The following is a 17,414-nucleotide window of genomic DNA, read 5'->3' on the forward strand; positions in this document are numbered from 1 at the left end:
GTGTAGCACTATAAAAACCTCCCCGGGTGCCATTAAAATTAGCTATTACATCCGGTCCAAGAACAAATAAATATCACATGTATGATCAGAGTTCAAAATTAGTCTCTGTGGTGACACTAACTTGGTATCCAGCGAGGTTATTGTTAGAGGTGTTTGCAAGCGTTTGGATCCCAGCAGTATACCTAAAGTACAATCTGCTCAAGCCTCATGAGCTCGACTTTGGGAAGTTACGTATATTTATCTTCACAGCCTTAGGAGGGCCCATCCACTCCGGTTATGAATGCTTATGAATGGTTCCTTGGCCTCATCACAAAAGGCCATAAATCCTTTGAGTGCTGTTGTGTTCAATTACAACCTTTCACCCCATTTGCACACCCCAACAAATATCCTCTATTTCTGGATCACACACACATGCACGGACAGACAGACACACACACACACACATTCAATCACCTCCTTTAGCTCGGCTCCCCTGGTGAGTCAGGGAGATTTATGAGGAGACGCTGGGTTCGTCGAGCGTTGTCTTCCCCCGGGGGGGTGTCACTGCTACATTTGTATGCCGGGGAGCCGGGGATCCTCTCGAACAACAAGCCCATTGCAACCAAAGGATTGGCACATTCAAAACTTTCTGTCTCCCTCTAGAATAAACACAGCAGCTTCTATTAACCAAAATGAAATTTTTCGGGGTGAATTTGGTCGCGATCCCACAGATATTTATTTCACGGAGGCTAATGAAAATGTATTAGTGCTGCTGTGAAAGCCAGCATAAGACGCAGGGGGGCTTTTTTTTCCTCACACAACTCTCTTGTAGTTATCACTGGAGACTTGAAAGAGAAGAAGGGGAAAATGCCTTTGCATACAGCGGCGTTGTCTCTCAGCAGATGATGTTGTTTTGTTCGTAGAGTCATAGTTGTGTCCCTGTACATAAGTTGGAGGTGGCAGATGTTCTTTGGAAGCTCCCAATGGTTTTTTTTTTTCCCTTTCTTTCTTTCTTTTTTTTTAATTTCATATTGAGCCACTCAGAAATCCCACGTTTGTCACAGAAGCTCGAAGTACTTGCTTTTGATGCAGTCAAGGGAGAGGGTGCTTTCATTTGAAACGCTGTCTGACAGGTGTGCCTGAAGAAGCAGATAATGTGTTTCGAGGAGGATATTCAAGCTGTCCTCCCTCTCTCTCCCTCTCTCTGTTCTGGCCCTGATGGAAAGCTCCCTGGTAAATTAAAAAAGTCCCTTTGATTTTTTTCTTTTCTTTTTCTTTTTTATGCAGTCTTCAAATAGCTCACAAATGTGGTGATGAATGACTTGGAATTACTGTCGCAACCAATGCTGAAAGGAACAAGCCTTCTGATTTTAGCACTGGCATTTTCCTCAAAGATATCTTCTGTCGTGAGTAAATGCGCCATGTATGGTGAGGCGCTCTTCAAGTGTAATCCACTCTCTGTATACAGTAACACTTGGATGAAGAATTATGACTACAGACGGAGGTAGCGATGAACAATGGAGAGCACAAGTCACTGTAATGACTGATTGACCACCCTTGACCAAACCTATCGGGTAACCAGACAGTAGACGAGCCGTCCTCATGGCTTGATGTGATTGGTCAGGGGTTAATGGGTTGGGCGCCATGAGAACAGGCATGTTGTGGATAAGATGTCAGTGTCTGTCTGGGATGTCTCTCCGTCTCTCCACCTCTCTCTTTATGCATGTAACCTCCATGGACACTCCGTCAGGCTCCGTGAAATGTTTGAATCTCAGCCTGCTTCATGATGTGTGTGTGTGTGTGTGTATGTGTGTACAGGGGAGACTATACATTTATTTCCATTAAACCACTTGATAAACAGGAGTTTTTGGAGATGCACAGAAATCAAAGGCGTCCCCACTGCATCACGTTTCAGGCTTCACTGCAAGACAAGAAGCATGTGAACCACTAATGTTCTGAGTACCTTGATCCAAGCAAAAGGATTTCATGAGTGAGCGACCCTATCAATCAAGCACAGCTAGATGCATTCTTTTTTTTTTCTCTATTCAGTTCCATTTATTAATTTTTAATGTTCAGTAATTTAAGAGTGCTCATTTTCACATCTTGATTGATATGAAGTGGTCCAGCAAACCTGGGTTTCAGCTAAAATATGAAAAACCAATTCAGGAAAGCCAAGTAAGCAAGACAATGACTTATATTTTTGAGAACATGTCTTTCTAAAGAAAGCATTTTGAATGTGTCCGATCAAGATCAAGCAAGAGTATCAAAGTGGATTTTGCAATTTATCAGGAATATTAGTGGATGCTTTTCTCAGTTTCAATGCTCTGTGCAGACAGAAAAACAAGTTGTTCTGTAATATATTGTGTCTTGCTACGTTTTAAGTACTAATGTTTCATGTTTAATGAACAGCTGTGCCTTGTGTCTTAAGAAATGGTTTAATGTTTGACAAGGAAAAGGTTTTTATGGAAAGACAGTCAACTTTAAAATCTTGGTGAACAATATTTAGCTCAAGCTTAAAATTACCAATTTAACCAATGAGTGAATATGATTGATTACACACCAACATAGGTGGGGTTTTTTTTTCAAAAGACTGTTTTACAGTTCTTTACTCAGGTGTGCTTTGTTTCATCTGGATGACTGCTGGACTTCAGCCTGTGATTACAGGATTTACTGGTCTGTGACAACAATAATTTGCACCTGCGAGTAAAACAGAATTACTGCACTGAAGCCAGAAGCAACTCATAACTATAGTCTGCAGTGTTTTGGGTTCTTTGCATGAGCCTGACTACAAACAACCATTTTTATTATTTAAATCTGGGCATCGTTGATTTGTAATCAACTAATACAAATACATCTTCAGGTATTTAAAGAAAAAAAAAATTTCTAAAATGAAGGCAGGACTATAAAGAGCTACAGATGGGGTACAAATCTGCTTCTTAGAGCCATCAATGTTTCAGTGTCATGGGAAAAGTTAAAACAGCCTTTTCAACTCAGATACTTCATCACTTCAGCTTTCATGCACGGTCATAAATGCTTTCCTCTGATTGGCTCGCTGTGTTCTTTTGGTATCGTTGGCAGAGATGGAGCCGTGGATCTCCAGGTTCAAAGCGGAGGGCACGGTGGATTACTCGCAGCTGACCTTTGACCCTGGCCAGAACGAACTAATCGTGGGCGCCAGGTAACCCATCTTCCAACTTTTTTTCTGTGTCGTCTCCTTCGATCCTCCCTCTTTGTCCTCATTTTGCAATTTGTCCGTTCATTGTGCTTTCTTTCATTCTTGTTTTATGCAGTGTTTGTTGATGCGTGGCATGAGTAATGATCAGTTTCTCTATAGATGTCTTCAAAAGCGCCAATGAAGTAGCTTTTAGGATTGTTTCCAGGTCCATTGTCTGTAAAGCCAAGTCAAGTGTGTGTGTGTGTGCTTTTATTATTTAGGTTGTGGAGACATTAATATGTTTACACAAGCAGATTATGGGGAACTTCTCTTATTCCTATATACAATACTGTCTCTTATCCTACTGTTTCCAAAGGCTGTTAATTTCCTTGAAGGATTAATAAGTAAAATGATCAAGTATTAGCACACAAACAAACCAAAAAAACTTAATTCTCATCAGCCTTAACAGTTGTCAAAGTTTTCCAGATAAGCATCAGTGCGCATATGAAGACATAATGAAGATTTGTGTTATTGCAGCAGGACTCTCAGCGCTGACAGCGTCCACAAACAAAAGCTGTCAGGCTTCTTATCCTTTTCCAGTTCAGCTCAGTTCTTCCACAATTTCTATTTATAGGCCTGAGTATTGCCGAGTGAAACAAAGGAACAGAAACAGCCAGGGAAGCCCTAAACAAACGGGCAAGCAATGTAAATGATGACATAGTGTTGAGGTATGAGCTTGAGACTGATCAGCCATAATTATATCGCCTTGCCGGAAAAGCAAATAACATTTATAATGGCATGGTGGGATATAGTTGGCAGGGAAAAGGAGCAATCGTAGGGGATTGAGTGACCTCTACAAGGTCAGACCATCTCCAAAACTACATTTCTTATGGTGTTGTTTCCATTCTGTGGTCAGTGTCTGTCCAAAGAGGACTACAGTGGGAACTAATGAATCAGAGACATTGTCATGGATGACCAATGGTCATTGATCCATCGACTGAAAAGTGGTCTGTATGGACTCATCCAACAGATTCCCTACTGTAGCTCAAACTGCTCCAGAATCTAATGCCGATTTCAGTAGAAAGGAGGACACAGAATCAAGGTTTCATGTGTACTGGGCTGCCAAAGGATGAACATATAATACTGTTTTGGGTGTCAGCAATACTTTTGTTGCATTGAATTCATTTTTAAATGCATAACATACACTTGTACATAATCTGCAGGACTTTGGATACACCATCAGGGCTGACAGGATCAGTTATGTCAATATCAGAATAAATGTGAAAGAAGTAGTTTCTTTGTGGCCTATACTAAACATTTCTATAGAACCTCAACCTTTGTTCCTTTCCACTTAGTTCCTCTCTGTAGATGTGTGTACGCATATCGATGGCATTGGAGCCTCCAGCTGATTCCTGATGAAGTGCGCTCCGCACTTCTCTTAATGGCTCCACTTGTCAATAGAAAAAAGATTTTAAAAAATCACAACAATGTGAGTGGGAGATAATAGAAGGAGGCCATCAGGAAGGAACGGAGCGAAACAAACAGAAGCAAAGTGAGCCCAGGGAATTTACTAATGCACACTGGAACTCAAATGGGAAAAAAAAAAGGCTAATCAGTATCTTGATATTATCACAGTATAGAATCAGTCGATTAACACTGAAAATGCCTTCAGTGCTCGTTATCAACACAAACTGTAAGACAGAAGTGATCGAATGCTGAACAATACTGGTTTGGGGTTAGTTTAAAGCTCACCAATTAGAGCGTTTGAAGCCGGTCTAAAACGGCCGTGGAGCACCTGAACTGAAAAGAAGAGGAAACTTCTCTTGCTCTAACAAAACGTTACAACATTAATGCCCTGGTGCTGGCAAATGACTTTAAACTGATCGAGCCACTTCGATAAGGAGTGAAACAGCTTGCAAAACGTACAACCAGGTGCAATGACCTCAGTCACTCACGTTCAAGACAAATAATGTAATAAAGTATTTATTCCGTAAGTTTCAAGTGCTACTCTGTTAAGGGAACGCTGTTGCTCAATACATCACTTCCTTATATAGCAGTACCTTTAAAATAGAATTTCAGAATAAACAATTTTGGATTTATTATTGAGTTTTGGCGTTTAACAATGCAATCAATCGCAGAGAATGCTGTCGATTCATTGCGATTATGGGACATTGGTTTTATCATTGCCCAGCACTAAATTTAATATGACTCTCACCTCACATTGAAATATACTTGGATTGAGTCAGGATGTGTGTGGCTCTTTGTTTGATAATATAATATAATATAATATAATATAATATAATATAATATAATATAATATAATATAATATAATATAATATAATATAATATAATATAATATAATATAATATAATATAATATGATATGATATAATATAATATAATATAATATAATATAATATAATTTAATATAATAAAAAGATTGAAGTTGTTTTCTATCTTGTACTTTTAGCCCCAGTTCAGCCAGTTCAATCAATACCACAAAATCAAATAAGCGATTTAGCTTGGTGCCTATTCATTGGCTATTGAGTGTCTAACTGTGTGAGGCAATGTGGCTGCAGGTTGGGTTAGAAGTACGAGTGATAATGGCAGGAAAGAGGGATCGATGCAAATATCAATACAGTAAAATGGGGGGCCGTGGCCGCACTGAGACTTGCCTGATGGCCACTCTGGAAAACTGATAGATTCTCTTCTTGAGTGTTTTTATCAGCATGTGCAGGTGTTTTGTGGGAACACGCTTCACCTTTTTAACTCTGAAATGAGATATCCATGTGATTTTAAAAAGTTTGCCGATTGAAAATAGCACAGGCAATCCTCGGTCATCAATCACACATCTGCAAAGTCTGTTTACTGAAAACTTTTAAAAAATTTTAAAAAGTTTCAGATCAGATCATTAAAAAAGTGTTCATCTCCTGAAACTTGCACAAAAGAAAAACAATAAATAATTGACAATGAATTAAATAATTTTCTTTGCAATCAAATCCAACAATAGTCGCCTTACACCAAAATAAGAGCATGACAAAATCTCGAAGAAGAAATTTCAGAAGAAATAATGCTTTCAGTTCTTGTCCGATTTTGTGCGAGCTGATTTTTGTAAATGTGCGTCATGGTTTTAGGAGATGTAACACTGTCAGCCTAAATACTGAATATTCCTATTAATAAGCTTTTCATTACGGCCTTATGTTCCTTAAAAACTTGGAAATGCCAATGAAATTTCATCGGTGCCTTGCAGATTGTGAAATGCTTCAGGCAAGGCAGGATTATCACAGATTTCACTGCCAGGCTTTCAATGTCCTTGAGTCTGTCTCGCTCTTTTACCATTTCTTTAAAAAAACAAAACATTTGAAAGGAGATGTAAGGAAATACACTAGTAGCATATGACCTTGGGGCTAAGATTGATCTAGTCTTTGTATTTTTGGTCCTAGAGTAGAGTTTGGTTAAACTTAGACATTCATCCTGTTCTGCCATGGTTAAAATCCGGCTACCCACTGAATTCAGCCCTTTTCAGCATTCTGACTCCATGCTCACGGCTGCTTACAGAGCACAAGAACACTTCCAAGTGGGAGAAACATATGAAGCTCACATGCAGTAGTTTAAAATATGACTTTCAACTATTGTACAGTATTATTTCTTGTGCATGCTTGTGCGTAAAAACTTGAGTTTTTTTCAATATATGAATGAGTGGAATTAGAAAAAAGTTAAATAATTAGACATCTGCATCTCATTTCTGCTTGCGATAAGTGAATCAAAGCTACATAAGTCACTTACACTGTCACCGACTTCAGTTTAACAAGTTACTTTGCATATTTTATTGGAGGCCATTGTTTCTTGTGGAATTCATAAAAGTCGTGCTAGTTAAAACTATGCATTAAGATACAGTGCAAAAACCATAAGTGTACCAGTTGGGTTGTCTGAAAGAAGCTTGTCACTACTGCAAATGAGCAGAAGACTGTGTGTACCGCTCAACATTAACTAGGACGTATTAGAAGTCTGGCATTCAAATGAGGACGATTACTTTGTGAGATAAAAATGTATATTGAATGTCAAACAAGCATTTACTCACTTACCCATCTGGATTAGGTCTTTACTGCCATGCCGGTGAATAACGGAAAAATCTACTTGTTCACATTGAATCTATACTAAACCAATCACTTGTTATACATACGCTAAAGTGACCTTGTTACAGTGCTTCTTTAGCGCAGGGGTCCAAATATTTGGGTGTGTTTGCATCTCTAATTTCACAAAAGCCTGAACCCTCCAAACATGGTGCCTGTTGCCAGGGGGTGCCAAACATACTAACTAAAGGCAAAACTAGCCCACAAGAATGTGAAATCAGGCCCACAAGGATGACATTTTTCTAGTATAAAAATTGAAGCATTAGAATAGAAGCATTCAATAAATTTTACAATAAATCTTACTGGTGTATCTAATATATTTACCGGAGATCGCACTGTTTGTGTGTAGCCAACTTGACACAGCGCTGAGATTTAAAGTAGTAAAGCTAACTGACATGATACAATTATGAAAACATACTGAATGGTGGGGAAACTGAGATGGATTTGGTTTTTTTGGCCCATTGTCCTGAAGAAAAACACCGTGACGTACTGGATTTATCACTTGTCTACAGATTTGCCCAAAAAGCACCATGTCAGCTTATTTGTTGCGAAATTAAAGACAAACAAAGATGTAATTCATTGCACATTTCACTTTATGTTGCACCAGAAAGAATCACAAACGTGTTTATAATTCTACTCTTTCATCTTTGAAAAGTTCAGTGTGTTGACATTTTTTTTTTTATAAAAAGACTAAACAGAAGTGATGTGCTGTTCAAAGTCTACATCATTTTTCCTGCGAATGTGCATAAAACGACTCAAGCGACTCATACTTTATCACATCTTTTTTTTTTTTTTTTTTACTTACAGAAATCACCTCTTCCGGCTCAATCTGGAAGACCTGACACTAATCCAGGTGAGTGTTAATTCTCTCTCACTCTGTCTCTCTGATTCCACCTCTGTGTGACTCACCTGGTTTTCTGGGTGAACGTGCAGTACATTTTAAACATACAACTCTTCATCGCCTACCTCCCGCCAAACACACGACTGCGCCAGCTGTAGGGAGGAACTTCCTGCGCTCACAACTGAAAGCTGTTACAGTAAAATGGTTTAGCATTTCACGTGTCAAAACAACTTTCCGACCGAAGGAGAATCATTGGGTTTGGTTGACGGCCCTGTGAGCGGATCCACAGAGGGAGGGAAAGAGTGTTGATCTGGAGCCTAGGCTGCTAATACCCTCCGTGTTTAAATCCAATTTGAAGCTGCATGTGACAAATACGGTGAAAGCAAGACTTTTTTTTTGCGCAATTTTTTAAACTGGAATTTCTTTAACATGACGCCTCAATTTTGGTTAAACTTTTCTGACGATAACAGCATCAATAAATCCCCACGAGCAGTTTTTTTCAAGCAAACTTGCTTGAAGACTTCACCTGTCCATGGTGAAAAGTTGTACAATTTGCAACTGGCATACAGAAACAGCAGTACAACTGCGGTCGCAAATATGTTTTCGCAAACTACCTCTCCTCTCCTTCTTCTGCACGTTGGAATTAAAATTGTTCCCCTCCATTTCTTTCTTTTCGCACTCTTTTTGGACCACATGGAGCACCTGTGGCGTGAGCTGTTCTGTGGCCCACTGAGTTAGAACACAAACATTGACACATTGAGCTCTTTATATCGTGGCGGTGGTAGCAGCAAGGCTTCATCGATGCTTAGACAACTCTTCGTGCTTGCGGTTTACACCCTGGTAAACCAGGGGAAAGGATGGGAAGGGTGCAAGGTGAAAAACAGAGTAGTGTGAATGGAGGGTGGAGGGAGCAGTGTTGATATAAATCCGCCCAGAAAGGGGAAAATGAGAAAAATGGTCAGGCTAAATAAGAAGCGAGGCAAAATCCATTTGGCTGGAAAGGAGTTGAGGGCAGTGCACACAAAGGAATTGTGGAGCAGCACGACAGCACGCAGACAGAGGGAAGAAAGCGGAGAAACCCCCCATGGAGGAAGACGAGGATTCATGCAGAGCCATTCTTTTGTGACCGCTCACTGGGACACGGATGCTTTTTAAAGATGCTCTGTGCCATCCGCGCACCCAATCATACCCTCTTTTTTATTTCCTCCCGCGCTCGGCTGGCGCTGCAGAATCAGCGAGGAGATTCCACCGAGCACAATCAGCGTCTCATCTCCAAGACACCTTCTGTTGAGAGGAAAGGATTCGGTAATGCCTGCCAAGGCCCCGAGGCCACTTTATTTTGACCTGTGCACTTGCCCCTGCTTTGCATCTGACTGGAAAGGGGGCCGGAGAGTCAAGGGGAAGTCTAAGTTCAAATTTGCAGAGCAGAAGTGGCGCTCTTCCTTTCACCTCCTCTGAAATCTGCTTTGGTCTTTTCTTCTTCATTCGAGCATAAACCAGGAGATTAATTGCACAGAGATTTGGTTGCCTCTGTGGCAGGGTTTACATATATTTCTCATTCCCATTGTTGTTGGATATGAAAGACTTGAATGAGTTTCCCCTACGGCAATGTTCCTCCACTCACATTACATGCATCACTGATTGATCAAATAGATTTACAAGGGAATGTTGTATTGAGGGTGCCCAGCCAACAAAGAAAGTTCGTGCACGACCAGCTGATATTAGTTCAGTGCATTTTATTTCAGTTGCACTGATACTCAAAAGGGTTGCATGATTTTGTGTTTGTTTTGTCTCCTCCAAACTAAAGGCTACACCTACATCTGTCTTTGCAATTTCACCCCTACCCCATGTATCAGCCCTGTCAGCTAATGCCCGATGACAGTGGTTTGTTCTTGCATGACTGGCAGCGTTAAGAGGAAGGCGGTGTACGACTTGACAGAGCACAAGGCTTAAAGGCTCAGTCATACAAACAACTTGCAATACACCAAAGACAGACATAATTACTGTATGATTGATGACTGATCTCACGCTGTGTATACATGCATGAAACATTTCTTTGGAGACAAACAGTGGCCAAGGTCTTTGGCTGCATGAAGGCGAGGTAAATCCAACATACCTTTTCCTGTCCTTGGTCTGAGTGTACACAGTTGTTTTTTCTCGCATTTCTGTGAGGCAGAAAATTAACTCTTAATACTCTGTAGCCTTATTGTTCTATTATGGAGGGTTTAGAGTGTACTGACACTTAGGGTGGGAGCTAAACACTGCTGGTCTATTGCACATATCGAGCTGAGACAAGAAGATTGATCGAGTCTGAGCCCCAGCAACCGTAATCTCCTCAGTAAATGCCCTCCTTGCTTGGAGGTAATAAAAAAAAAAAGAAAAAAAGAAAAAGCCAACAACATCAAAAGTTTGAGCGAAAGAGGACATTTGTGAAAAGAGCCAGTGTTAAGCCATCTGAGAACTTTTACACTTTCATTGTTTCTGTGCCTTTTAAGGCCACCCCACAGATGTGCTCTCCAATAAGTCCTGAGAGTAGAAAAGGTTCAGTCCCCTAGGGGAGATATAAAGGCATGTCAAAGAAACTGCTTACAAGACAGAGAAACACTTACAGAATCATAAACAGAAGGTATTTCACACCACATGAACTTTGGAGCTTCTGCTCAAACTGAGTGATTGTTGAAGTGACGGGGTTGAAGGGGTAAACGTGAGGCTCACTATGCCCTTGATTGAAGTTAATAACTGGCACTTCATTATCATTTTTTTTTCCCCTTCTTTTAATTAATAAATTTTTTTTCAGTGAACAGCCTGAAGAGGCCTTTCTTCCCCCTGTCAACCTCTACCCTCATCCTCACTGATCTGGAAAACACTGTCAGGAACAAAAGGTTGATTCTTTCTCCTCGCTTCATTTTAGACTTTCACTCTGCAGCATACACAACTAATGAGACGTGCAGAGTCACCGCAGCCAAAGAGGTAGCTATAAAACAGCCCAGTAAAGCGCAGTTTCACCTCCTGTGTCCACAGGTGAACTCTGTATCATATCTCACATCTGTTCAGCACTGCCCTTCTACCCTCACTGTCGCTCATTCAGCTCCCTGAACGGAGCTACTGCCAACCTCGGGCAGGCGAATCAATGCTGGCAGTGCCTTTTCCTATTGTGCTGCTAGTGCTGACGAAGGTCCAAGCGAGCTCAGTGTACCACTCTGCTTCGTGTTTTTGTCAGCACGTGCGCTCCTCAAATAATGTCCTCTGACTTAGTTAAATACCCTAATGCAGTGGTTATTCCTGCCCATTTGCACACCTGCTCTAATTGAAGGCAGTCTTAAAAAGCCCTAACTCAAAAGAACCGAAGTTTCTAATTTGCAGACAAAGAAACAGCCTCTTGAATTTGTATTTTCCCAAGCCAAAGGTGCTAATATAAGTAGAAATTAAAGGGGAAAACGCAGCCTTTAAGAATCAATATGCGGATGCTTTTTCAATGCTGAATCGAAACAGGATGCAGACAATGAGGCTGAGTTTCAACAGAAACACTGTGGTACTGCATTAGTCAATAAGCACAGGGACGAGGAGGATCCGTGGCATTGTTCACCATTCAATACAACAGAGGAGGAGAAAATTGCGAAAATACACTCCAGACTCTCTCCCTCTCCGCCTCTCCTCCAGCACTGGCACATGAGAAGACTATCCATAACAGCTCCCTTTGGCAACAGACACTGTACGCTGTTGAGATGTACATTGTGCCTCCATTTTTCTTTGCCTCTCCTCGTTCCGCCGTGTCATTAAGAAGGAGGAGGACTACGAAGAAAACAAAAGGCTCTTCCCACCCTTGCATGTTGTATTTCACAGGCTTGTCTTTTGTAATTAGACTTCGTTATCCTGACAATTAGCCCTGCTAATCAGTGGCTAACAGAAATTGTCCTCGGAAGCTCTGGCAGCATCACTAACTCAATTACTAAATCACTAAGCTGGCCATTTAAATGCATAGGTTGAAAAAAAGTATTATTGGAAGGGGAGATAAGGATCCTGGTGCATTCATGGAGATGATGGCAAGGTTAGGCAAGAGCATTCTCAGCCTACATAGTAAAATGCACGGTGAGGGGTCGCTTCTCGTTTGACTCGTCTCTTCAGTCTGTTGTGATGATATGTGTAGTGACTCAGACTTACACACTTGCTGAGACATGACATCAAGACCAATTTCATGTGTAAATCTTTCAGTAGCTTACATCAGCAGACATCAGTCTGAATAGTAAATATTGTGCCAGCACATCAAAAGGTAATATCAGCTATTCATAAGACGGATTATATTTCCCCCGCAGGATCTGCCCAGCTCGTACTCTCAACCCGCCGTCGTCCTCTTGTAATGAGACACACAGCCAGTCATTTCACTAAGCTAGACAGCTGTCAGCAGCGAGTGTGTTCTCTGGACCCTCTTTATGCAAAATATATTCAATATCATGTCTGGAAACTGGTGTTTTGGAATTCAGCTCCTCACTCCTCACTCCCTCCTCCATCTCACTGACTACTTCACTCTGCCCACACAGTCTCCCTTGTTCTGGCTGACTCCTAAGTTCAGAATCAGTTTTCTCTTTTTTGTTTTCGTGGGGTTTGTTTGTCCCATATTTTCCTTTTTCGGTCCTTCTCTCTGTCTCTGCCTCCCACCCTCACTGCCCACCCTCACTCTTCGAAGCTGCACCCACCAAGTGGGGACAAAAGCTCTTTAGTGTGAGGAGTCAGTAGGCACAATGGTTAAACTCTGAGGATAGCGCCCATTACAGGGGGCACCAATGAGAACAGTAAATACAACATAACGTCACATCATTTCTTCTTCCTTCCTGAAGCGAGACATTCTCCCTGCTTTAGTCAGTCCACCCGAACCCTTCACATCAGGTAACTGTGCACGGCCGGCCTAAGCTTCCAAGGGGCCCTTAACAAAACATGATTTTTGGGGCCCTCCATTAATGTCGATAATATTGACAAATGAGCTACACTTACTATAAACTTCTATGTTATATGATAAAGCTTTGATAAAATACATGAATCATCACTCAAACAGCCAAAGTGTGTTATCTAATATTAATAAAACTATAAAAATATTTTTTTAACTGCTCTTGGGGGCCCCCTACTGGTGACTGGTTCTCTAAGCTCGCTTATGCCTCGGGCCGGCTCCGTAACTGTGCATGTTCCAAGAAAACTGGTACTGCCACATTTACTCAGATGACAATTTTTCAGACGTGATAGAGTATTTCAGGCTCTCACAGATTTCCGTCATTTGGCTCCTCAGAGAAGAAACTTCATTCTCTTTCCAGCCAAGCTGTTTGGCAGCATCCACATTAAGGATTTTCTTTAAAGGGGCTTGCCAACTCCTAAACTTATGAAGGTGATGAAGCAGTTAAATTTCTGGACATAAATTATATTTCCTTGATCTTATTTTTTATTTGAAACTGTGTTTGTATGATAACAACCGACTGAAAAGGGTATTGTTTTTGCATTTTCAGTTTGCTGTATTCAGACAGCGGTGTTTTGAAAATGATCGTCATACAGACAAAAACACCTGAAATGGTGCAAACGTGGAAGTTTGCCAGTCCAGCCACTAGTTGGTGTTGTGTTTTTGGAATACTCCTTTAAACTTTCTTCACCGTGTAGACAGATTCACTATCTGCTGTATAAGCAAAATGTCCCTGTATGTGATCTAGATGATGTTATTGTAAATGTACTTTTTGTTGGAGAAGCACTGTTAAATTTAACAGTGAGCAGCAATGATCCAGAACTCTATTCACTGATTTGCTCCTGCTCTCTAATTTCTGATCATTAATTTTATGAGATAGCGCATTTTTTCTGAAGGAACGCTCGAAATAGATGAATATGCCAGAAAAACTTTAACTGTTACCAAGAATATTTTTGGAGTTACTGTCAGAGCATCTCCTCACACCTGGAACATGAAACATGTAACCATTCAGTAAACTTCCGGCGCTCAAGATGTTTTTCTGCATCTTAAATATAGATAATAGCTTCTTTGATTGGCACTTCTTTCCTCTTAACCCTGTTATAACTACAACATATGGATTTATTAGAATTTTATGACTGCCGGATTGTCAATATGTTTTTCTGGTTATTTTTGGAGAATTGTGCATATTTGGGAAAAAAACATTAAATTCGAGTTTTCAGAATAATCCACTTGGCACAAAGGGGCATGGTTGTTTAGAATAAAGAATTATATAGTTTATTGTTAAATTAAACCGTTTTCAGACACTCATCGAAATCTTTGTTTATTAAACAGATCACTACAAAGTGTAATAAAATGATGTTATAAATAATAATGAGCATTAAGCATTGGGAATATGTCTTAGAACTGCTATATTGTTATCTGAAACAGAGTTATGTGAACTGTTCTATTGTTTTTTTGTTCATATGTTCAAGTTTATTCTCTCAGTTGAATGTAACGACAGTGAGGAAGAGATGCCTTGCCAAAGCAAGGGTGCAAAACATAACAGCAGCACACACCTTATTGTTTTAGCATATTCATTAAATCATGCATTCGATGACCGTCATCACTTTACAATCATTAATTTTGAAAATATTAAAGAAATGCAGTCCGTTTGGTGATTTACCTTGGGAAGGTAAGAATCAAAGCAGCGTACACTTACCTCTGACAGTGATGAGCTAAGAAAATAAATGAGTTGCGAGACCCAAAGCAACCCGTGACCCTGTGTTGATTAACGATGATGTGTTAAAAAATATCCCATTATGGTGTTTATTACAAATGCTGTGGCAAGGAGTGTGAGACTCCAGAAAGATCTGGATGAAGAAGAACCGCTGCGGGGATGGATGAATGGACTGTGACCTTTTTCCAAAATAACTTAAACTTTGAATACTTGGCAGTTCTTCAAGGTTACTGTGTTTTTGACAGTGCTGAGTAGCTCATCTTGCCAATGTGTGACACACTGCTGAATCTTATCTGTGATTGGACAGTAATAATCCTGAGGGCACCATGGTGATCGCCAGGCTGTGAGAGCAAAACTATATTTCTCTGTTTTCTGGTAGTTTTCTATATCGCAAATGGTGCAGCAGTTATAGTTATGAAAATTACACATTATGTATCTTGTCAGCAGAGAAAGGTCAGTAGTATAAGGGTCAAAAGTATAAAGCGTTTACCCAATAGACATCCATGCACTGTTCTTAAATGATTTTGCTTTGAATTGAGTTTTATTTACTTGGCCTCGCCCACTTTCCGTTTTACCTCCATTTTACCCGGAGTGTGATATTGTCATTTCTGCTATGAATGCAGTAAAAACACTGAAATTATAAACTCACCATAAAACATAATTATCCTCTTATAACTCCCACAAAATCCAAAATGTTTCTCCAAATATCATTACAATGCCGTGATGGATGTCTTTTTTTTTTTTTTCTTCTTCTTTTGGCCTAATTCACCACCATTATCAGCTCACTAAATATGATTCTGGCTCTTTCTTATTCTCTTTGTTTTCCCCTCTAAGCTTTTATTCCAGTCGTTCCCTTCATGACAAAAGCAAAGAAAAAGGCCTCTGTGAAGCAGCGTCCTCTGATAAAGCCAAGAATTATTATTACTTAACGACTGCTCGCGCCCAACATATTTCAGTTTGAGACAGATTCATCGTGGAAGCATGGGGGCTGAACAATACCATGTTAATGAGCTTTTAATGTTTCCTAATGACACTGACATCAGCTTTTGCGTGACGCTGATTCTGTTCCTTACCCTGGACCATTTGATCCGGGGCACTCGGACTGGGTGGCTTTAGTGGTCAATGATGCCTGCATATTCCCCATTTACTGCCGTATGGATGGCACCTACTTAGATAAAGTTGATGTCTTAAAGATGTAACGGGAATATATAGTATTCCACAATTATGCTTTAAAGTTAAATGATGATGAATCGCATAATTGCTCCGTAATGATAAAAGCAACCACTTTGTTTCCATTAATGTGATCTCAAGTTGTAATTTTGCATTGTGTTATGATTGATTTTTACACTGAACATGAGTGAGTAAGGTTTCAGACCATTAACAGGTTCCCTCCCCCCCCCCCCCCTCCACCTCCCTGGCGATAAGTGAAAGCTGCTTTCAGCGCCCACACTGGATTCAGTTGTGGCCAGCTGCGATACTGCGTGTGCAGGCTGTGCCGCTTTGTGCTGATGTGTGTGGTTTGTGTCTGCGATGGAGGCTTTGCCCCGGAATAGCCAGCTCTGGCCTGGAATGCAAACAGACACATGCAGAAGAGGAGAGAAGCCAGCTCCCATTAATGCTCCATATCTTATCCTCCCTGAATAGTGCCACACATCCTGAGCCCCTTTCTCTCTCTCTCTCTCTCTCTCTCTCTCTCTCTCTCTCTCTCTCTCTCTCTCTCTCTCTCTCTCTCTAAGCTCCCTCCTGTTGCTGCCAGTGTGTGTGTGTGTGTGTGTGTGTGTGTGTGTGTGTGTGTGTGTGTGTGTGTGTGTGTGTGTGTGTGTCTGTGTGTGTGTGTGTGTGTGTGTGTGTGTGTGTGTGTGTGTGTGTGTGTGTGTGTGTGTGTGTGTGTGTGTGTGTGTGTACAGTTGGGTGCAGCTACGCCCCAAAAAGGCCACTGAGGTGGAAAGCAAAGACGCCGTCATAAAACACTGAGTAAACTTCCACAGCCTTCTCAAAGAGGAAATGAAAGAAGTTTCTCCAAGTGCTCAGGGGGGTTTGGCTTTCTTCTCCCCCTCTTCTCCTGGCATAAAGCAGTTGTGATACCGAGGTGAAATCTAATATACCCTCCAGTTAGTGATATTTACTATATTCCCACAGAGAGTGAAATCCTGGGCCCCGGGCCACTCGCCAGGTTATCAGCTCAGAAAAAGCCATATCTTTGTGGCTTGAATAGAAATCATGTAGTTTTACTTTTCAGGACTTTTTTGTGACTTGTTGCTCAGCGCGTTTTTTCTGTTTCCCTCTCTCTGCCAGTCGCGTAGCGGTGGTGGCAGGAGTAGTCTTACATTGTGTCCTTGCACTCTCCCAAAGCCAGCTCTCATTTCATGAATAGAGATTTTTTTTTTTTTTTTTTTTTTTAAAGACAGAGCCACCCCTTTCTCCAGAGGTCATGATGGAATTAAACTGTAGAAACTGGAATGCGTTGGTGTCTTCTCCCTCAAAGGGGACAAGTCTCTGTGTTATCTTCTCATTCTTCTCCCTGCTGTAGTAAAATATAAATCTTTCTGTTTCATTCCTGCATGTAAATCACACTGACATCTTACTCCAGGGACTTGCCTGTTACATCTTAAGATCCCCCCTCTTCCCTCGCACATAAATCAAATTGA

At 40.8% G+C, this 17,414-nt stretch overlaps 1 protein-coding gene across 1 annotated transcript in view; it reads left to right on the forward strand.

Moving 5' to 3' along the window:
* Positions 1–17,414, forward strand: part of sema5a (sema domain, seven thrombospondin repeats (type 1 and type 1-like), transmembrane domain (TM) and short cytoplasmic domain, (semaphorin) 5A) — a 142,275-nt gene that overhangs the window by 47,163 nt on the left and 77,698 nt on the right. Inside the window, exons 3-4 of the mRNA XM_080489449.1 lie at positions 3,058–3,157; positions 8,074–8,119. Of these exons, the coding sequence (XP_080345575.1) occupies positions 3,058–3,157; positions 8,074–8,119 (146 nt within the window). The remainder of the gene's footprint in view (positions 1–3,057; positions 3,158–8,073; positions 8,120–17,414) is intronic.

The sequence above is a fragment of the Lipophrys pholis genome, assembly GCF_963383615.2.
Source record: "Lipophrys pholis genome assembly, chromosome: 20".
NCBI classification, from domain to species: Eukaryota; Metazoa; Chordata; class Actinopteri; order Blenniiformes; family Blenniidae; genus Lipophrys; species Lipophrys pholis.